This window comes from Gadus macrocephalus, chromosome 12 (genome assembly GCF_031168955.1).
Source record: "Gadus macrocephalus chromosome 12, ASM3116895v1".
Classification (NCBI taxonomy): Eukaryota; Metazoa; Chordata; class Actinopteri; order Gadiformes; family Gadidae; genus Gadus; species Gadus macrocephalus.
Genome location: NC_082393.1, coordinates 9,717,631 through 9,740,237, shown reverse-complemented (window position 1 = coordinate 9,740,237; position 22,607 = coordinate 9,717,631). Strand labels below are relative to the sequence as shown.

The window sequence follows — 22,607 nt, the reverse complement described above, 5'->3', positions numbered from 1 at the left end:
AATGTTTATTTTTAAGCCTCAAAAGTTGCACTGGGTGCCTTTAAAATAGCATCTGAACAACGCGCCACTGACTTTAGACCAGGTATTTCCTGGTCAGTAGCGCAATGGTATTCAGAAACGGCAAAATACCGTTTGCGCCAGAACACGCCTCCTCCTTCCGCCGAACCGCCCCTTGGGGCGCATGATCAATCCCTAATTTACCGGCGAGTGGCGGTGGTGGGAAAAGAACGCTCTGCGCCAGTAGCAACGACACATGCGCCAGTGACTAAGTCACTTGCGCCGGATGCAAGATAGGGCCCTATGTGTGTGTAGGTGCATGAGTGTAGTAGTGAATGCATGCACACGTGTGCGTGTGTGTGTGTTTGTGCTTACCACGATGCTGGTGTTGAACTTGTAGAAGCGCTGCACGGTGCGGTCGCTGAAGCTGTTACACAGGTTTTTCTTGACGAAGTTGGGATGGTTGAGGATGTCATTAGCCACCAGCGGCTCCTATAGCGCCACATAGACAGAGATGAGAAAAGACGATGGGGGATTTACCAGATGTTACTTTGGGCATCTACATTGTACATTCAATAACACCCACAGAGACGGGTAAAGACTCATTCTGTCACCCAGTTCAGAGCAGTAGTCCTGCACTCTATCACTGACAATCTATATTTCACTTAGTTTTTAGCGTCTTTGTAGTATTTGTTCTTTTTCCTTTGTTCCATATTTATACATCACGGGAGAAGAGTGAGAGATGGGCATTGAAAGAATTAGAGGTTAGTTTGTTTATCCCGCTGATTGAGTCCCCTAATGTTATGTCTCGGAACTTATGAGAGAAGCTATATGAGAGAATGGGGCCTTTAGTGTTTGTGCACATGGTGTGTATGTGTGTGTGTGTGTGTGTCAAGTCAACATACGCACACGTGTGGGTGTTGACTTTTTGTCTGTGTAAATGTTTGATTGTATTCAGCCGGTGTAAACGACCGTAGAAATGATCGATTCATTGTGCTAACAACTCTCAAAACTCAATATATTAACAACCGCTTATAGACTGCAACCACACACTGATGAAGTGCCTTGTGGGACCGATTCAGCAGGACATCACTTATACAAGTAAATATTTAACAAAATTAACAAAGGATAAACCAACAAAAAGAGAGGTATAGGAGGTAGGGAGAGAGAGCGAGCCCAAACTAAACGGATGGCCCGAGGGTGCTTTGGACACTTTGCTCACTGCAGACAGAGAATGGAACAGAGGGGAAGACAGACAGGTACCGCTACCTTGTGAGTGATGTGCTGTTGCTCGGCCGGAGCATGACCTTTAGGGTCAATAAGGGTGGGGTGGGCCACCAGGTATCCGCGATCCTCCATGATGAAGCACCTGCACACAGCAAGCAGGTACATGCACATATTCATACACAAACACTCTGGTTTCCACTGCTGTCAAAACACTCAGAGTCCTGCTCTGTTCATGCTGCTCTGCCCCAGACGCCTGCCAAAGATCAGTGTGAACTATTGTTCACACTGATCCTCTGCCTCTACTCCTCTGCCAAATACTGAACCGCCCCACTTCACCACCACCACCACCCCCCACTACTCTCTCTCTAGACTAATCCTGATTAATACAGCCCCTGGACACTTGCACAAAGACACAGTGAGGGGTTGAAGGAAAGAAAAAGAAAAAAGAGCGTGAGAGAATGATGAATGAGAGAGAGAGAGATTAGATGGGTTTTCAAAAGGAGTTGGAGTTTGGTTGGGTAGTCCAAAACATGGAGCTCGGCTAGGAAGCTCACTTCGCTCCCCTCCAACTCCCTCCTCTCCTTATTTTCTTCCATTGTTTTAATTCCTTCATTAAAGGAAAAGAAGAGGAATGTAAGAGGGTGAGGAGGAGGAGGAGGAGGAGGAGGAGGAGGAGGAGGATTGCGAGGAGAGGAAAGGTCACCCACCTGATCTTGTTTCCGTTGTCCTGGTTGCAGATGGGCAGCAGGTCCAGCAGGACCTTGTAGAAGTAGCGCAGGGTGAAGTCTATGCCCATCACCGCCACCGCGTAGCCAGACGCCATGTTGGAGCTGAGGAGAGGAAGGACATTAGAGACAGGAAGAGGAAGAGGAGTCACGTGATATGGTGATTATCACACATGACGGCTCGGGATTGAAAACAAATCTGTATCATCATCATGTAGCAATCTGTACCGAAGCCTCTGGGCACAAACCCAGAGGATGATCACATTGTTTTGCCCCCAAGCAGTCTCCTGGAGAAGTCCCCTACCCCAAACCAACACACTTCATGCACACTACAAAAACTGATTGTCTAAATACATATTTCCGTAATTTGCACAACATTTTTGCACTACAATCGATAGTGGCTGGTACAACTACCACTTCTGCTACTTATTTTTCCATATTTTCACTATGGTATTTACTTTATCTTGTATTGCTGCTGCGATGTTGAGGTGTATGGCTGTTGAGGAATCAAGCCTCTTGTGTACTTGTACAATAAGGTAAAAGTTATTCTAATTCTCGTATTCTCATGTATGCAAGTCTTGTGAACCCAATTCAGTGTTTTTATCACTGACACCTCCAAAATGCAAACGTATAAAGAACACTTTAAAAGTTTTGATTTGATTAAGTTTGTGTGTCCATTGTGTTTGTGCGTGCGTGTATGTATGTGCTAGATCACCTGGAGGTGTGTATGGTGTGACTGATGGTGACCACGTAGCCGGCTCCGCCCACATCCAGGTAGGGCCCTGTGAAGGTGATCAGGCCTGGGTTGGCCACGGCGTGCTGGTACCTACAGACACAACATCTCCGTGGTCAGGACATCAGCTTAAATCCTATACAGTTTCTTCCCATTGAGGCACATGTTGAGAGACAGAGCTAATGGAAATACTATATCTATGCCATACAGATCAATACTATTATGATATATGAAAGAAAATGATTGTATCAAGTGACAATAATTCTTTGAAACAATTCTACTATACACATACTAACGATTACTAAAGTTATGGTCAACAGCTCAAATCTACAATCATATTGAATAAAGCAATTATATTCCATCGATAGGGACAAACAATGTTAACACTGAACATTACACTTAATCCATTATAACCATTACATTTAAGGTCATGGTCAGCTGCAGATCTCATCAGGCAGACAACACAAAAATAGCGGTGTCATGCTGTTCAGGACTCCAGGGAAACACAAAATCAGAGAATTCTTTCCATTGCAGCTTCCCCGAAAGAAGCCCCAAACTGCGCACGCACACACACACACACACACACACACACACACACACACACACACACACACACACACACACACACACACACACACACACACACACACACACACACACACACACACACACACACACACACACACACACACACCATTGTCGCCGAGCGGGGTCGAAGGCTTTGTCCATCAGGGACCCAGGGAAAATCCGCAGCACACCGTTGGGTGTTGCTATGTAACGCCTCACAATGTAGCAGTTGAGGCTGCTCATCTCCATTAGCGTCATCCACTCGTCGGTAACGTGACTGGTCGCCATCACCTCGTTCCTGACAGATGACTGGAGCCGCCGTGAGAGAAGGAGGATGGGAAAAAAGCTGATGAAGTATGGTACTGCATATGCTAAGTTCGAAACATTCTTAATTACAAAAGTGTATAGATCTGTGTCACACTACAAGTCAGGCTGATGTTTTGTCAAACACAACCGAAGTGCAGCAATGGCACGGCTTGTGACGATGTGTTTAGTTTTCATGAAAAGCTGATGTCATGGCACCGCTGCAGTGAATGGCAGGCACGTCATGTTTTCTCATGATTATAATGTCCACCCACAGAGACGGACAGAATGAGGTAAACCAGTAAAATAAAAGTCCACATCCCTGCACCTCCCTGGCAGGCTGCTTTTACAGCGGCTTAGCGCTATCAAAAGGAGGTGGTAAGGTCACTGGAATGGCGGGAACGTGGGGCCGGGGTGTTGATACTTTTGGGCTTCCTTTAAGGCCAATAAAGTGTGTTTGCAGGAACTGAAAACGCCGGGTCCGTCTGGAGGGTTGGCCCAAATGTACAAGACTTCTGCGTTTTACAGGGTGGATTCCCGGGGGGATGGGGCATAGACTAGCCTTGGAAACAAAGCAGGGAGCTGGGAATGGGGGGACGGGGGGTCATAGTTTAGCCTCAATAGACCCTATACCCCAAAACAGGCCACCCCTAAAGTCTTTAATGTGTCTGTATATATATCCTGTTTGCCTTGGGTCTGTCCGTTATATGTGTGCTGTCTCTCATCTGTATGATGTGTGCTGTCTCTCATCTGTATGATGTGTGCTGTCTCTCATCTGTATGATGTGTGCTGTCTCTCATCTGTATGATGTGTGTGTGTGTGTGTGTGTGTGTGTGTGTGTGTGTGTGTGTGTGTGTGTGTGTGTGTGTGTGTGTGTGTGTGTGTGTGTGTGTGTGTGTGTGTGTGTGTGTGTGTGTGTGTTAGGGCTTTGACTCCAAACTTCGTTATTCGAATATAATTTGAATATCAAAATATAAATCAAAATTTGAACGAATATTAGGCAGCCCTTAATATTAGAACCTGTTATGGGCAGGCCAAGAGGGAGAGACGTCGAAGAACCCGACGCAGTCTATTCATAATATTGTATAGACCACGGAAGTGGCAGTGAATGAAGTATTGATTAGACAGCGATTTATTAGAAACCTAATTGTATTGGGGATTTATTAGAAACCTAATAAACCGTTGGAACACGCAAGACCGTAACCATAGCAACGCGGTAAACAAACCTTGCAAAGCCCAATCCAGGTCTTACTGAAGGCATTTAATGGTCAAAATATTATTAATAAATATTCAAATATTAATAAACAAACAAACTTCGAATATGATTTTTGGGCAAAAGTCAAAGCCCTAGTGTGTGTGTGTGTGTGTGTGTGTGTGTGTGTGTGTGTGTGTGTGTGTGTGTGTGTGTGTGTGTGTGTGTACCTTGAGGCCCGGGTTCGCTATGAGGCGGGTGTTGTCGCTCAGGTAGGCCGTGTAGTGCTCCACCATGCGCTTGGTCTCCGACTGACTCAGGTGCTCGTATGGGGACGAAAAGCTGCCTGCCGCCAGCATCACAGTAGGAGACTCTGGGGGCGGGGGGAGAGAGACAGGGACAGTGAGACACGTACAGTAATTTTCTATGAGATGTATCAAATGCATCAAATTGGGATATATGACAAATGTGGAAATACTGCGGTGGAAATGAAAATGTGCCACTTGTAACTGTGTTTGTGTGTGCGTTCGTGCATGTGCGTTTATGTTTGATAAAGAAAAAGCGCAGATGAACAGTTGAATGAACTAGTGTTCATGCCAGTGCTTCACGCTACCTGCATAAAGGCAACATATTTGAAACATCAAAACTCCAGGTTACGATCGAAAATGTAGAGCAGGTAAGCAAGTAAGTTTTGCCTCGGGACAATTTTTTTTTCCAAGACAGTAGGTTGCGGGCCAGAAGATCCTTCTCCGTCATCGCTAAATGCGACTAATTCAGCTTCTCTCACATGATCAGAGACTCATGGATTTCACTGTCTCTCCTGTTAGAACTACTCAAGTTGATATCGCTACATTGCCTCTGCTGCAGCAACACCTCTACCCAAGTCCCAAGCCTGGAACTGCAGAGCAGTCTATTCGTATTTACATCAAAATGAAACCACCAATATGTGCATGGTCCAAGAGGGTAATTTGGGGTGCGAACTCAGGCCGGTATATTACCTCGGTCAGTATAAACGTGCAGACCATGCCGGGGAAAAGGCTTGCATAAGACGGACATATTTGGCAGTGTAAAAACGTTTTATGCTGGAGTGGAGCAGTAGTAGCACCTAAAAGAGCAGCCAACCACTCTTAAAACACGACACACACACACACACAACTCCGTTCCTAGCCTACTCACCGTCAGAAGAGCTGTACGCAAAGTAGCCTCATCGGAGACTCTGCTTACGTTACACAGTAAAGTCTCAGAGCTTGGCGTCTCAAAACTTTTAAGGACTTTTGTCAACAGCTCCTGCCTTTCTCTACGTATTTATATTTGGGACTCTTTGGAGGTGTCAATGGGTGGCACTGGCCAATTATGGCCCGCCAGTTGCCGATCCCTGATGAAGAGGCAAAATTGAAGCCTGTTCCCAATGAACGCAAGATTCATGATTTGTTGGATTGTCCAATTGCTTGTGCTATGTCGTCTGGTGTGTGTGTGTGTGTGTGTGTGTATGTGTGTATGTATGTATGTGTATGTGTGTACTTGTGTCTGTGTGAGTGAGTGGTTGTGTGTGTGCCTGCGCAGGCGGCCCCGGTCGTACCAACGGTGGCCAGCTGTCTGAAGTGCAGGCAGGAGCTGGGCTGGCCCAGCAGGTCGAGCCGGTGGTAGAGCAGCTTGGAGCTGGGGGCCGTGTTCAGGTTCTTCAGCTGCTTGACGGGGATCTCTGGCTGAACGTACACGATGCACAGGATGAACGACGTGTCCTGCACCTGCAGACATACCACATCCAGTTAAGAGTGGATTGTTTTGGACAAAAGGTATCAGAATAATTTTTCTGGGTGCATGAATGATTGTAGCCTAAATTCATACACTACTTCTCATGAAGAAGTCTGAATGAAATGCAAACAGACACACACACACACACACACACACACACACACACACACACACACACACACACACACACACTAATATATTGCTTGGAGCTTGTTGGTATGACTTATTCATTTGAAACACCTGCACTGAAGGCATTGGTCTACCTACCGATACCATGAAAATATAAATATAAAGCGCGATTGCTGCTGAATTCATGAAATGTCAAGAGCGCTTTCATATTGGCTTACAATGGCCTAGCTTAAAGGTCCCATGACATGAAAATCTGAATTTATGAGGTTTTCTAACATAAATATGAGTTCCCCTAGCCTGCCTATGGTCCCCCAGTGGCTAAAACTTGCGTTTGGTGTAAAACGAGCACTAGCTGTTCTGCTCGCCTTTGAAAAAACTGATTTGGAATGTCTGTATTCATGACGTCACCAAGAATCTCAGCTCCTCCCCTTACTCTGCCTGGCCCGCCCAGAGACGTTGGCCCGCCAATGAGACTCGACCGTGCGAGCGCCGTGTGTGTGTGTGTGTGTGTGTGTGTGTGTGTGTGTGTGTGTGTGTGTGTGTGTGTGTGTGTGTGTGTGTGTGTGTGTGTGTGTGTGTGTGTGTGTGTGTGTGTGTGTGTGTGTGTGTGTGTGTGTGTGTGTGTGTGAAACACTTGCGTAACACACACTGTTACGCAAGTGTTTCTTGCCGGTTCTTTGACGTGTCTTGTATTTCCGCAACAAGACTGTTGTGGGGGTTATCTGAGCCATGGTTGAGAAGGAATTGGGGGAAAGGAACTTTGGCTTTGACTGGCTGAAGTACATGAACTGCGACATGCTGCCGGTTGCCGCGAGGCACCATCGCCCGGCAGCGGGCAGCCGGCAGCAGGCAGCGCGCGGTTCAGTCGACTTCAGGTTGATGTGAAAATGGACGAACCAGAGACGTCGCAGAACCCAACAAAGTCGTTTGTGATTAATAATATCGTCTGGAGGCGCACACAGCTTTTGGCCGTGATAATGTGTATTAAATGATACAGATTTCTATGTATTATATGATATTATTTAGATATAGAGCTCCAGGACTGTAACGCAAGTGTTGTACACTTCCTCGTCGGACTCTCGTCTCTGGTTTTTCTACAACGAGACTCGTATTGGGGGTTATCTCAGCCAAGGTTGAGAATGAATTGGGGGGAAGGAACTTTGGCTTTGACTCCCTCAAACACATGAACCACGACATGGAGGAGAAAGGGATTGTTGGCGGCGAATGTCTCCCGCTTGAGCCCCGCAGAGGGACCACCGCCGGAGGCGGAGGTTCCTAAGACCGGCAACGATCCCTTTCTCCTCCTTGTCGCGGTTCAGTCTACTTCACTTTGATGAGGACGTTCAAGAACCAGGAATGTCGGAGAACCCAACGAGGTCGTTTGAGATTCATAATATCGGCTCACACAGCTTTTGGCCGTGATAATATATATTATATGATATATCTATGTAGGCTATATGATAATATTTAGATATAGAGCTCCAGGACTCCCGTGTGTTCTACAATATTTACAGAACACGGCTAAAGGCTGTGTGCGCCTCGCCATTGCGATACATCCACTGTAAACAGAGCGCATGGTACCGTGGCTGCAAGCTGCTCAGGGCCACACCCCCACCCTCCTCCTTGACCCGCCTCGCTCCTCCTCATTTGCATTATAGCTACAGACACCAAAACAGCGCATTTGGGGGAAGCTCAATGTGCGACTGGCTCGGAGTGGCTGTAACTCTGCACCACGGCTGAATTTCGGGAACGTCTTTGAATACTGTGTTAGTTGCCCACTAATACCTATATTAAAGAATACATAAAATAGCATGTCATGGGACCTTTAATTAAGTACGATAGTTTAGCTTGTGCCAAAACACAGAAATGACAAAAAATAATGACATTGTCCATTAAACTTAACGTCCGGGCTAGTGGCTGGAAAGAAAGGTCATGGAGGTTTTCTAAGAGTTGGGTGTGACGGAACACGTTTGGTCTTAACCAAAGCCAGAGGTGGGTTTCAGGGTGGAGGTGGACCTGGGGGAATCAAAGACTTTTTCTTCAGTGTTGTACAAATACTATTCAGTAAAAGAAAAATGAATGGTGGACACTAGATCACCACCAGTGATCACCACCAGATGTAATGCTAATGAGTCATTGCAATTCAACTGACATGAGACAAGCTAAGGCTTGCCAAGCTTGAACTTGTACTGAGTGGGGGAACAATAGGGCCTCTATTAATGCGAGGCGGGTTAGCCTTGTCGCTAATGGAAACTCAAAGCCTAGACGTGCTACACACACACATGCAACACACACTCAAGCCACACACGTGATGCGAGAACAGCTTTTTATTTGCAGAAGTGTGCCCGCGTCTAGCTTAGAACCTTTTTGCTTTCGGATCACTAGCTAACACAGTGTGACACTGTGTTAGCCAGTCTCCATGTTGGATCCGACCGAACCGACTCCATACCAATTTCCATGCGTAGCTGACGTTGTAGGCCTCCTTCCTGGGGTTCCGGAGCCGGCTGGTGTGCCAGGACAGCGAGGAATTGACTGGCACCGCGATCACCTGACTACCCAGAGGCAAGCTGGGAAAATATTCAAAACTTTAAAAGGCTTTCTACCCCAACCTTCTTCAAATGAGTATTGTGTGAATGAGAAATATATTTGAATTAGAGCTGTCAAGCGATTAAAATATTTAATCGTGATTAATCGCATTAATGTCATAGTTAACTCACGATTAATCGCGATTAATCGCAAATTCTTTTTCTATGCTAAATATCCCTTGATTTTTTTGTCCCATAATTCTTCTCATTTTAATTCTCTTATCAACATGGTGAAGTGCATCGGCTTGCCTTGTGCAAATAATTTTTTATTGATAACAACATTGGCATATACTGATCAAAACAGGACGATACAAAAAAATATCCTATAGTGCAATTAAACGACTGCTTTGAACAAATGTCATTTGAACATAGCAGTCAGGCTACTGCTTCTTTGTTTTGAGCCAAAGAATTATTATTATTATTATTTTTTTTAATAAAATAATTACGTTAATCGCGCGATAATTTTTTTAACGCCGTTAAATTTGGTTTGCGTTAACGTCGTTAATAACGCGTTTAACTGACAGCTCTAATTTGAATATTTGTTGATAAACACCCACAAACCCAAATGTTTTAAGTGAATGTGAGTAGTATGCAGAGCGAGCAAATGAGGAATCCCTTTCCCGTTATGACTACAGTGCTCCACAGTCCATCGTCCCAGCTTTCCTCTCGTCCCACAGCTAGCTCACCTGAGGATGTTTTGCCGCACAGTGTGGAAGCCCGGGATATTCTCATAGTGGATGATGTCTGTGTGCAGCGGAGGCTCAGACATCAGGTAGGGGCGCGCCAGGGACGGGTGCATCAGGGTGTAGCCTGAGGAGACGGTACAATCAATCAATCGATCAAACAACAGGGAAAGGCGTGAGGAGTTCCCCGTCACAGGCCAATACCCCTGAAGACAGCAGATAAGCGTTTTGTATACAGGAGATGGATTTGTTTGTGTCATCATCATGCTACCAGTTTGTCACTTATGGTAACATCTATCATCCTTTTCTCTCAAATAGCATCATCTATCCACTCATCTACCTGCATACCACACTGACACTGGTCTGGAACTGTGACTGGCCATCCTTCATAAATCAGTGATCAGCATATTAAGACAACAGCATAATAAATGGTAATGTTGAATATAGAAAAGCATTACATGAAAATGATATATAGGCTCAGAAATGAACGGGGGTTCTGTGCGTTTAGCCCCCAAAATTGATATTGTTCAGTCAAGCAACATAGCAAAAAAAAGATGATATAAATGCCCTGGAAATTATCGAAAATGCTTCTGAAACATGTTGCACAGAATCAAGAGAGAGACAGAGAGAGAGACAGACAAAGAGACAGACAGAGAGAGAGAGAGACAGAGAGAGACAGAGACAGAGACAGAGACAGAGAGAGAGAGAGAGAGAGAGAGAGAGAGAGATGAAATGCGCAGGGAAGGGCGTCTTGCTGTTAGTCCATTCATTAGTGTCACAAAGTAGCCAAAAGGAAAGAGAAAATGGGTTGAGAATCAGATTGCTCGTCTGTATGTTATTCATAGCAATCGGCAGCCTCCTACCATTCCCACAGACATATATACATAAATACTCACACACTCAAGACATTGGGTTTAGCTAAAGGATAATTACCAGCAAGATGTTCGAAAGTCTCACTAATGACTTTAATTGGAGATGTTATTCACACTTTGCTTGCTGAACGGCCCTAATAAGAGCAGCACCTTAACAAGATGCCATTTTACACCAGGGGCGGAGTTGGGCACTTTTTCATACCGGTAGCTAGCTTCCCGTACCAGCCCCTTGCGCTGATTTTGTTGGGGGGGGGGGGGGGGGGGGGGGGGTTGGTGGATGGGGTTGGGCGAGAGATCCTGACGGGGATCTCTCGTGCATTTCGCGATTGCGCATTCGCATGACCTAAAATACAGGGGCCACTAGGGGGTGCCCGCGGCCCAAATTACTGCCGCGGCCCACATAAGTGGACCATCGGAAACCTCCCGATCTTCCCGAAGGCCACTCCGTGTTTGTGTGTTTCTAAGTGTGTGGTTGTGCATGCGTGCGTCCTTGTATCCGACCTTTGTCGTCGATGAGGAAGGTGTAGGAAGCCAGGGAGTCCTGGTAGTAGGTGACGTCCTCCAGGATGTAGGCTAGGTTTACGTCAACCCCCACCACACCTAGAAGCAGGTTACCAAAGTAGCACGGACGGCTCACGGTCATGATGAACCCTGCACGGGACACAGGACACAAAGGACGTCCATATGTTCATAAAAAGAAAAAAGAAAAAAAGAAAAACATGTTCCAGTTGCTAACATATCAATGCGTCGTCCAACACCCAAACACATGCTCAATCACTCTGACCGTCAACTCCCTCTCTCATGTAACAGGTTTTGTGCGTTTCATGCACATCTCGTGTTCAGCCTGAGCGGGCGGCGCCGTTTCCTACCGTCTCCCATGGGGTCGGCGTAGGGCAGGCTGAAGCGGGCCAGGTCTATCATGCGGTTCGGCAGGTTGATGTAGAAACGGCCCACGGAAGTCTCCAGGTTGCTAAGCTGATTCAGGACCATCATGCTGCCCTTCACCACCGGCAGCGCCGAGGAGGAGGAGCGGTCCCGGTCGCGCTCCCGGTCGCGTTCTCGATCCACCCCGCGGTCCACGCCGTATTTGATGGAGTTCTGCTCTGCCAAGTCCCTGAGGAAGGCCAGCTCCTTCAGCTCTGTCACACCCTCTGATGGAGAGGAGAGAGAAAGAGAAAAAAATAAGAGAGAGAGAGACAGAGAGACAGAGAGACAGAGACAGAGAGAGGAGAAAGAGAGAGAGAGAGACAGAGAGACAGAGACAGAGACAGAGAGAGAGGAGAGAGAGAGAGAGAGAGAGAGAGAGAACAAGTTGGCCCCGAGTTGTGTTTTGAGTTTTGTTTTTGAAGTGGATTAACTCAGAATGTGACAATGTAAGGTGAATTAGATCTCTTTTGTTCCTGTACAACACTCCTTGCATGGTGTTCATCATGCAAACACAGAGATCACCAAGCAGCTCTTCAACTGGAACGTTTTTCTCTCAAACTGATGGAGAGAATAGTCTACTCACAAATACAGGAATACTTTGACTGTAACAGTTTGAACACAGGTTTTCAACATGCTTACAGACATAACCATTCAACTTTTTCCACCCTTACAGTAATGACAGATGGCTGGCTCTAGGAAATGGATAACTCAAAGATGATTGGTGAAGTATTACTTGATTTCAGTGTGGCATTCAATGTCATAGATCAAGATCTGCTCATCTGTGAACTACAATGTTATGGATTTAGTTCAACTGCCATCCTATTTATGACGAGTTTTCTGACAAGTAGGACACGGGGTTTATTACACTGTCAGCTGGTCTCATTCTAAGGTCTATAATTGATGGTCAGCTGTCATGGACAGAAAACATTGAAACCATAGTGAAAAAGATGGGTTGTGGTATCTCCATGGTGAGAAAATGTCTTTCTTATGTCCCTACACATATTGTGGGACAGGTGGCTAAATCTTTAATAAAAATGTTATGTCACCTGGTTTATTGTGCACCAGTATGTTCCTCTGCATCAACTAATGAAATCACAAACTGCCCAGAACAGGGCCGCCAGGTTAGTATAACATTGTCCCATATGAACAAACAATATCAGTACGCAACGTCAACTCTTATGGTTAACGTTAGAAAAAAGGCTGGTTTTCAATATGACAAAAATTATCAGGAACACTTAGGCTTATTCTTATTCTTTTTATCTTCTTATTCTTCTTATTATATTATTAGTGTTGAACCAGATTGTTAAGCCAGGGGTCGCTGCAATGTTGATCACTGTTGTTATAATTCCATTTAATTTCAGGGGTTTTTGGGGCCATTTTATTGAAGGCATCCCAATTGTAAACAACAAAAAGCAACAATGTCATCTGACTAGTATTAAACCTGGGGTGTTCTGGTTTAGCTTAAACGTTTTTCAACCCTTGAAAATGTTTAAATAAGGATGCATGTGTGGTAATTGAAAAGCCCTGTTGCAAGATGCAAAGCATCTTGCAACAGGGTAAGTATAGTAACAATACAGTCAGAATTCATTTAAATATATATCAACTTAGCAGACAGATTTTGTGAGCTATTTTACTGGACAAGGAAGTTGACATCGTAATAGGAGATGAGAAATATGAGGAAAACAACCGTTTTATCTTGACCCAAAATAACAGAAACACACACAAAATGGTCTGTTCCACTGGTGTACAAAATACGCTGTAGCAAAACTAATACATTTCTATGAATCCCTCATGCAAATAAACTTGAAGCACCACAGATTGCACCATGCTTTTCATTACAGTCTCTTGACACAGGCAACACACACACACTCACACACACCACCCTTTGAAGTCATTTGGCCTTTTAGATGTTTCTCATTTCAATTTCCCTAATGCAATTTTTTTTGTATTAATACTAAACTGTGTATATGCATACACACATGTTTACTATGGTGTGTGTGTGCGTGACGTATGTGTTGAAACAGATGATAAGGAGACTACAAAGAAGCCACACACAAAAACCCAACTGCAGCCCCCGCATTCACGCAGGCGGGCACACACACACACACACACACACACACACACACACACACACACACACACACACACACACACACACACACACACACACACACACACACACACACACACACACACACACACACACACACACACACACACACACACACACAAAACAGTACAAGAGTGTCTAACAACAGGAAAATTATCTCACAGCATTCTACACTGTTTTGCGGTGTACGGATTTACGAAGCTTCAACAGATACAGGCATGAATATGTTCTGTATGGATAGTTCAAGAGGTTGAATATAGCCCAGATCTTAGCATGGGTAAATTGATAAGCTTAAAATTAGATTGACAGCTGGTGAGGGCTGCGTTTCTCTAGCTCATCAGTGTGTGGTTCACGGATCATCAATAAGGCATCTCAAATTCCATTTGGAATTAGGGCATGGTGGACTTTGTCTCTGAAATTAAATATAAATGACAATAACGGTCTGTGTTATCAAACCATCGAGGCCGTCTCTCATTTGGCTATGATGGTTTGATCCCCTAGACCATTATTTTCCTTAAATAGGTCAAATAGTTCTTTAGAAAAGCTAGTCAACTGACACAAACATTCAAAACGTTTCATCCCAGCTTAAATGCGAGCTTGCGACAGCGATGTGACCCATTTCCAAGTGAAACTGGATGTTGTGTGACAGGTGGAGGAGAACAGGCAGGGGTATGTTCTCATCCCTCAGGGTGTGACAGTGAGAGTACCTCAAGCACAGGTAAACCCCTAAATAATTGTTACCCCCAAATGTTGAGTGGAAAACCGTTTGATGAATACAGTGGTGTTACTTCTGACCAAACGGTATAAAGTCGTGAAACTGCAGTTCATCAGTGCATAGGTGAGATCCTGCAGTACAGTATATCAGGGCATAGATGAGGGCCTGCAGTATATCAGGGGTTAGGTGAGTTCCTGCAGTATATGAGGGCGTAGGTGAGGGCCTGCAGTATATCCGGGCGTTAGGTGAGGTTCCTACCGTTCATGAGGGCGTAGGTGAGGATCATGACAGAGTTGTTGAGGTATCGGTTCTCCTCACGGACCACGCTGAGCGTAGCACGCTTCTCCTGCTCAGAGGTCTCCCGCGTGGTGACACCCGAGGACAGGTAGAGGATGACCATGTCCGTGGCTGAGGGAGGGGGGGAATGCAGATCTTTGAAAACAGTGCAGGGATCAAAGAAGTGTGCTCCCACAGATTTGTCGGAAAGAGAAGATATTTTGTACAGAAAATCTGAAATCTTTGGATTGGAAAAAGGGTTGGAAATAATACAAACAATAATTGTATTTTACATTTTGTACATATAACCCACAGTGCGAACACACAAATGTTATATTCAAGATTTTTGTAGAGATGACCTCTATACCTAAAATCTTTGCTCATGTCTAGATGCAAAAAAAATGGAAACATAAAGATCAGATCAATCCATCCGAATAAGCTGGGTGGGACTACCACAGTCCCTCAATATGTTCTACTGATAGGTGACACCGAGACACTCAACCCACCCCATCGCCCGGCAAACCCATCCTCCGTCCCCCAGTGGCGGCTGGTCTTACTGGGGGCGTGTCTGCCCAGCGTGGTGGTGGTATTGCGGAGGAGCTGGAAGGCCTTCTGGAAGCCTGCCGCGTGCTGCGTGGCGCCCTCCGACGCCTTGATGTTTGAGATGAAGGTGCTCATCTTCCGCTTGGTCTCGCTGGTGGCCGGCGACAGCAGGCTCCTGTAGCACTGGTCCAGGGAGCAGGAACGCACGCCGTCCGCCACGGAGAGGACCGAGACCTAGGGAGGAGGAAGAGATGGGGGGGGAGGAGGAGGTTGTGGAGGAGGACGTTTCAAAAGTGTTTTTTGAAAGTTGCTGTTTACATCATTATTATTATCAGTAGGAATGCACAGTTGATCAAAAAATCGCTCCCCAACTAGTGAGAGGGTTTGAACAGTAAGGAGTCAGACCAGTGAGAGGGCTAGACCAGTAAGAGGTCAGGCCAGTGAGAGGGTTGGACAAGAGAGAGGGAGAGACCGGACCAGTGAGCATGTCAGACCGTAGACGGACCTTGTCGTGCTCATCCACAGCATTGAGGATGACCAGCGCTGAGTCCCTGGCAATCTGCAGCTGTGTGTCAGTGACCAACGCCCCGTGGTCCACCATGATCACAAGGTGCTTGGACTGCGGACGGACGGCCGACACATACACCGGCCTGAGAGAGAGGAGGGGGCAGGGATGGGACAACACAGGTGAGGTTTGAGGAACAAATGTACACTGTTCATAGAGACATTTCAATCTATACCCACTACGTATAGATACACCTATTGTATAATAATAATAATAATACATTTAATTTAGAGGCGCCTTTCAAGACACCCAAGGTCACCTTACAGAGCATATAGTCATCATACATTTTTTAAAAAACAAGACATTGTGGAAAAAAATAAAAAAATAAATAAATAAATAAACATAAGCAATAAGAAATAAATAAAACAAAAACAAGACAAAACAAAACAAAAAAAACAATCAAAACAGTGATCAGTTAGACGTTGTGTGCGAGTTTGAACAGGTGAGTTTTGAGTTGTGACTTGAAGGTTGTAATGGTGTCTGACTGTTTTATGTGTGGGGGGAGGGAGTTCCAGAGCCTGGGTGCTGAACAGCTGAATGACCGGGCACCCATTGTAGTGAGTCGTGATGTGGGGATACATAGTAGTCCAGCAGAGGTTGAGCGGAGGGAGCGGGAGGGAGTGTATTCTTGGAGGAGGTCGCAGAGATAACTGGGGTCTAGGTTGTGGAGAGCTTTGTAGGTGAGGAGTAGGGTTTTGTATTGGATACGGTAGTGTACTGGGAGCCAGTGAAGTTGAATGAGGACAGGGGTGATGAGTTTGGTGGGGAGTCCGGTGAGGAGGGCGTTGCAGTAGTCTATGCGTGATGTGACAAATGAGTGAACTAGGATTTCAGTGCTGGATTGGGTCAGTGATGGGCGGAGTCTGGCGATGTTGCGGAGGTGGAAGAATGCAGTCCGGGTGATGTTGTGAATATGGGGTGCGAATGAGAGGGTGTTGTCCAGGATGACGCCGAGGCTCTTGACTTTGGAGGAGAAGGGTACTGGGAATCCATCGATAATTATGAGTGGAGCTGGGGTGTGTTGTGCTTTAGTGAGGGTGGATTTGGATCCGATGAGCAGGGCCTCGGTCTTGTTTCCATTGAGTTTCAGGAAGTTCCTGCTCAACCAGCTCCGGATCTCTTCCAGGCACGTGATGAGGGAGGTGGGGGGGATGGCAGCGGTGGGTTTGGTGGAGATGTAGACCTGTGTCTCGTCAGCGTAGCAGTGAAAATGGACCCCATGGTGACGGAGGAGTGTGCCCAGCGGGAGGAGGTAAGTGGTGAAGAGGAGTGGACCCAAGACTGACCCCTGGGGGACACCCAGTGAGACACCTGAAAACCCAGACTTGTGGTTGCTTAGTTGAACAAATTGTTGACGGCCGGTGAGGTAGGATGTAAACCAGGAGAGTGCAGCACCAGTGATCCCAATACCAGCTAGGCGGTCAAGGAGCAGAGGGTGGGAGATGGTGTCGAATGCAGCGCTGAGATCGAGGAGGATGAGAATGGTGAGTAATCCAGAGTCGGCTGCAAGGAGGAGGTCGTCGTTTGATTTTGTATACCAACCATTTAGGTCACCATTTCCACATTAATAATACAAATAATGTAATTATTACAAATAATAATTTCCTATATATGTTCATGCGTTTATTTGTGTGTGATCTCCCTATGGCTGCCCTTGGACACACACTGTGTGTCACTGGCAGCATCCCTCACTTTTCATTGGCTTTCTTTCTTCTTTCCTTTGTCAGTTATTACTCCAGAGTAATAACTGACTAATAACTGACTTGTTATTTGCTGCCATATATTATGAATGTTATCACATGGTATTAAAAGCAAACCTAAGTCATATTTCCTCAGAGCGGTTTAGTTTGAAGCTTTGTTATCTCAGCTTGGCAATATTATAATTTAAATGAGGGGGGGGGGGGGGGGCAGTGTGTAAAAATATTGAGAACATAATACAAGCTTTGAAAGTCGTGTGATGCCTCACACCTCTAATCTAACTCATAACAAGCCAGGCAATGGCATTTCTCTGGCGACGCTTTGATGCCAGCTGATTGGCTGGCTGGCGCACAATGGTGGCATGTAGGAGACATGACACCTGTGAGAGAGAGAGAGGGAGAGAGCGAGAACAAAGTGCGCCGCCGCGGACAGAGGTTTGAAATTCCTACGAGCGTAAAGACAGTAGTTGTCGGGCGTGTTTGGGCAGGGTGGTGGCGTTTAGGGATTTGACTACATGCCCTCTGGGCTACCTGATGGAGGAGAAACAGGAGGGGAACATGTGTGAAAGGATGAGGGGGATGGAGAGAGGGAAGAGGGGATGGATGTAGCATGTGTATCTGCTAAGTAGTATCTGTAGTAATCTGTAGTATGTATTAAGTAGTATGTGTATAGAGGATGATATCTATCAAGTAGTATGTGTATCTTGTCTTATATTTACTAAGTAACATGTGTATCAAGCAGAAGGTTTATTAGCAGTGTTTGCCTCACGGAGTAGGTGTAAAAGTAGTGCATGTTTGTGTACTGTACCTGCTGCGATGCTCATAGCTTCCTTTGCATTGGAACTTGTGAGCCGGGAAGACGGTGAAGATTCCTTCCTCTGAGCTGAAGTACTGCCACTTTATCCCCGGGTTGGACTTGAGGTTATCTGCCAATACTACATAGAGAAGGAGAGAGGGAGTCACGGGGAGAGAGGAATAGAGCAGAGGTGGAGTTCACTTGAACGTTTTTTATTTAGATGTACTTTTTTAACTTTTTCACCCAGTAGTAGATCGCAGCTTGTTCAGTGTGTGTGTGTGTGTGTGTGTGTGTGTGTGTGTGTGTGTGTGTGTGTGTGTGTGTGTGTGTGTGTGTGTGTGTGTGTGTGTGTGTGTGTGTGTGCTTACAAGACACGTTAGGCCAAAGCATTCCATTCAGTAAACTGGATTAAAATATATATACTGTATATTATATATCACTATATATCACTACCCCGATTTAATTACAATAATACCACAATATGGACTCAAGTGGTTACACTTGGTTGTTACAATACATTTGAAGGAATGCATGTTATTTTATAATCTTTGAATGCGTGTTCTTTTATAATCTGTAAATGTGTGCAAAACAATCATTTATTGTAACCTAGAATAAACCAGCGGCATTTTAATGGCTTGCTTGGGACCCAAGACTGCTGTGTCCGCATCGTGTCGTTAGGCTTAAGAGTGATAAAACAGGTTGTGTTTTATTATAATATTAGTATTTTAGTTTCATTTCTAATCCCTTTCATTATTTTCTTGACTTATCTTAACTGTGAGGGACCTGACTCTTTGTACTTTTGTGCTCTGACATAATTATTTACTGGGAAGCACTTTGGGTCAACTGTTAGGGTTACGCCCCGTGCCCACTACCTCCGTCAGTTGACCGTTGCCCATTGACTTTGAATGGGGACGGACGCGCAATGCATTGTGGATCCGTCCGTTCAGTTGGAGCGTTCGCCACCGTCAGAAAGTTGAAAAATGTTCAACTTTTTCGGCAGCGACGGTTCCGTCATCCAATCAGATCGCGTATGCAAATTTAAGCACTGTGGGCTCTGACGATACTGGAAAGCGGGAAAGCGGGTCATCTTGCCTCGCAACAAGCAGGAAGAAGCGGGAAGAACCCGGCGAAGCGATTTGATTGGCTGACGGATGCCTCTGCAAAGACTACTCCCCCATCCGTCAGCCACGCCTTCCCACGTCCGTTGACTGACGGTGCAGTGGGCACGAGGCGTTAGGGTTAAGCGTGCGTTATAAATAAAAGTGACTTCACTTGACTTGACTTAGTCAGACTTCTGATTAAAGACCCTTTAGGAAGCACACTTAAAAATACATTTAAACTGAGGCCCCGTCCATACGAGCGAAAACGATCTTTTTCCCTCCGTGTTTCAGGAATTTCTCCGGATAGACGGACTCATTGCAAAAACGCATCTAGCTTTAGAAACGCTGTAGTAAGCCTACATATTCAAGACCAGTATTTGGCGCTGGTTTTCCACCAACAAAATAAGAATACGAGGCGGAGTATGCCTATCAAGCCAGCGGCTGTATACAAAAATACAGTCGAGGAGGAGAAAGCAGTTGTTAAACCTTGTAGATTGAGCAGAAAATACGTTTCAATGTACCGTTAGTAATTAAATTTACCAAGGGGCTGTAATTAAAGCTACAAAAATAATACAAATCAAGCAAAACAAATTTGACGGCACCATCACTTTGCCCAGCTGGTGGGGGGGCGATGACGTCATCGTTTGCGTATCAGGCGTCCACACAAATCGTCTCGTCACCCGCCATAAAGATCCCGTTTTGAACGGTGAACCCTTTACGCCTAGCAGCTAAGCTATAATAGCTACAAAATGACTCCATTATTGCAGGCTATGTGGAAAAATGCGGCGATATCGGCTCAACCTGGCTCCGCCTCTTCCTCTACGTGGCTAAAATGGCTTTCGTTGAGTACGAAAAGTAAACATCGATCCATACTCAGCGGTTGGACCATTTTGAGTACACCATCCAGGTCCTTTCAGTACACTTCTTTTCGCCCCGATCTTAATTGGAACCAATACGGGAAGTATGGATATTGGAACACAGCAGGTCATACAGCCGGCCGCTTCCTGTTTGCTTAGAGCCTCACAAACAGCCTTTCAGATGGGAGATTAAGCAGCAGCAATGCCGGTGGAAATGGGAATATGAGAACACAGATCAGTGCATTACGACTATACAATTATTTTAGACTTTGTGATTATAGGTCAATGTAAAAGAGGCATCTGCACTTTTTGGAAACATAAAGCCACACACTGAGCAAGTCTTGATCACGCCTATGCTTCAAGAGAGACCGAGGTCGCCTATCACAAGATCAGAAGGCACATCAAACCATCTCCTTTCAGTAAATGACTTTCGATGATGACAGGAAATTGACCTTTTGAAGCCAAAAGGGCATGGCACGGCTTGTAATCTTACAGGTTTAATTCTCCTTATTACAGGAAATATCTTTGAAAAATATTTGAAATGCAAAAGACCACCAAACTGACCATTGAAGATAACAACTGTTTACATCCATCTGTGAATTTTCTGTGCGATATTAAGATTTGGTCTGGAACGAAATACAAATAAATGAAAGAAAACGGGGGAAAGAACATGAGAAAGAGAACACCCTATACCAGGAAGTCCAGGATCGAATGGTTCCTTAACTCTAAACATCATCAAGATCGTTTACAACTCAAAATGGATTGCAGGAAAGTTATCGCGCCATAGCACGTTAAGCTGACGCGCCATACAACAACCCGTACAGCCACCTTGTCCGTCTCCACCACTAACGTAAACAGGATCCACTCGGGCTGTGATGACAGCCCAAGAGGCCCTTTGTATACACGACTTGGTTTATGCTGCTGAACGCTCGAGAGACTAGGTGGATAGCTCGTCATACACTCAGTTTACATAAGTTGACACGCCCTGCGGATGCGTAGGGCAGCTCGGCAGACATTAGATTGAAACTTCACACGGGCCATGAATAATCACACCCCATGATTGATTAAAAGGCTTATAGACACAGGTGTGGGTCTAAAAGACACACACACACACAAACACACACACACAAGTTCCTTTGGAAACTGGTAGATAACAACAATAAACACGTCTCTAGAGCCAATAAGGTTAAATTTAGACAATTAGGCGGTGGAGGGAATATGGGATGAGGAGGTGGAGAGGAGCTGGGAGGACTTGTTTGACTGATGAGTGGGAAGGAGATCAAGAAACAAGTGAGACGGAACGGCCAATCGAACAAAGACAGCCTACTGCTCAGCCAAACATACTTTGGGGTCAATCAAAGTAGCCCCCCCCCCCCCCCCCCGCCCCGTTATTTCTGTATAACAGACCTCTGAATAACACACCGTTGTTATGACGCCATTTCTAACATTAGGCTCAAACAGACTATAATTTTTTTGCGTAAGATAGTTTAGACTGCTTGGAGACAAATGTGAGAGGATGTATGAGGCAGGAGTTCGAGAGTCAATAAGTCTCAAAGTGCGTGTTTGAATTCAGAAGGAATTCTTTTATTTTACCTAGCCTTTGTTTATACAGCCAGCCTCATCGAGTCAAGCACTTAATTTGCAAGAGATACCTTTAATAGCACATCATTTAAGGTTTATTTTGTCACATAAGATCAATTATGTTTTTATTTTCATGTTGCCGATAAGTTTTAGCATTATTTATGCTGTATGAATGAATATTAGGCCTTAATGTTCTCGGACTACACCCACTTGACGTCAAGTCATCATACCCACAATGACGGCAGTGAAGTAGCGTGTGTTTAGTCTAGAATGTGAAAGACAGAAATAGAGAAATAGAGAACAGGCATTATTCCACATCATTCGGAAAAATGTGCTGGTTTATTTTCCTTCCGAATAACCCACCTCAAACATACCTGGTCCACCACAAAAAGCAACGCAGTCTGGAGAGACAACAGAGACGGTGTGTCTGCACGCTTTCTCCTACGGTACCTGAAGCCTTGGATGAGTACCTCGCAGGGGACCGGCGGAGAGACATCAAACACTCTCCCGATGGTGCCTGCCTCAGCGATTGATTCTGCAGATGGCTCAGAGCTAGGGGCTAGCGCTGGCAACAACTCTAAGCTACCGTGCCGACTCACAACGCCAGAGTGTGTGTTTGATGTGTGCAATGGGAGAGATGGGCATGGCGGGGCGGGGGTGTATGCAGGCTAC

The 22,607-nt window shown here is 45.5% G+C and overlaps 1 protein-coding gene across 3 annotated transcripts in view; it reads right to left on the bottom strand.

The window, feature by feature from the left end:
- cachd1 (cache domain containing 1) overlaps nucleotides 1-22,607 on the bottom strand; it is an 89,023-nt gene that overhangs the window by 11,162 nt on the left and 55,254 nt on the right. For 2 of the 3 annotated variants that reach the window (XM_060066506.1, XM_060066508.1), the window contains exons 5-19: nucleotides 18,410-18,536; nucleotides 15,845-15,989; nucleotides 15,303-15,573; nucleotides 14,779-14,928; nucleotides 11,638-11,919; nucleotides 11,270-11,419; nucleotides 9,900-10,023; nucleotides 9,078-9,195; nucleotides 6,324-6,492; nucleotides 4,975-5,117; nucleotides 3,377-3,558; nucleotides 2,665-2,775; nucleotides 1,932-2,054; nucleotides 1,267-1,366; nucleotides 373-489 (exon numbers count right to left, since the gene is read on the bottom strand). In XM_060066506.1, coding sequence (XP_059922489.1) covers nucleotides 373-489; nucleotides 1,267-1,366; nucleotides 1,932-2,054; nucleotides 2,665-2,775; nucleotides 3,377-3,558; nucleotides 4,975-5,117; nucleotides 6,324-6,492; nucleotides 9,078-9,195; nucleotides 9,900-10,023; nucleotides 11,270-11,419; nucleotides 11,638-11,919; nucleotides 14,779-14,928; nucleotides 15,303-15,573; nucleotides 15,845-15,989; nucleotides 18,410-18,536 — 2,312 coding nt within the window. The remainder of the gene's footprint in view (nucleotides 1-372; nucleotides 490-1,266; nucleotides 1,367-1,931; nucleotides 2,055-2,664; nucleotides 2,776-3,376; nucleotides 3,559-4,974; nucleotides 5,118-6,323; nucleotides 6,493-9,077; nucleotides 9,196-9,899; nucleotides 10,024-11,269; nucleotides 11,420-11,637; nucleotides 11,920-14,778; nucleotides 14,929-15,302; nucleotides 15,574-15,844; nucleotides 15,990-18,409; nucleotides 18,537-22,607) is intronic. The other variant, XM_060066507.1, reaches the window with a different exon arrangement.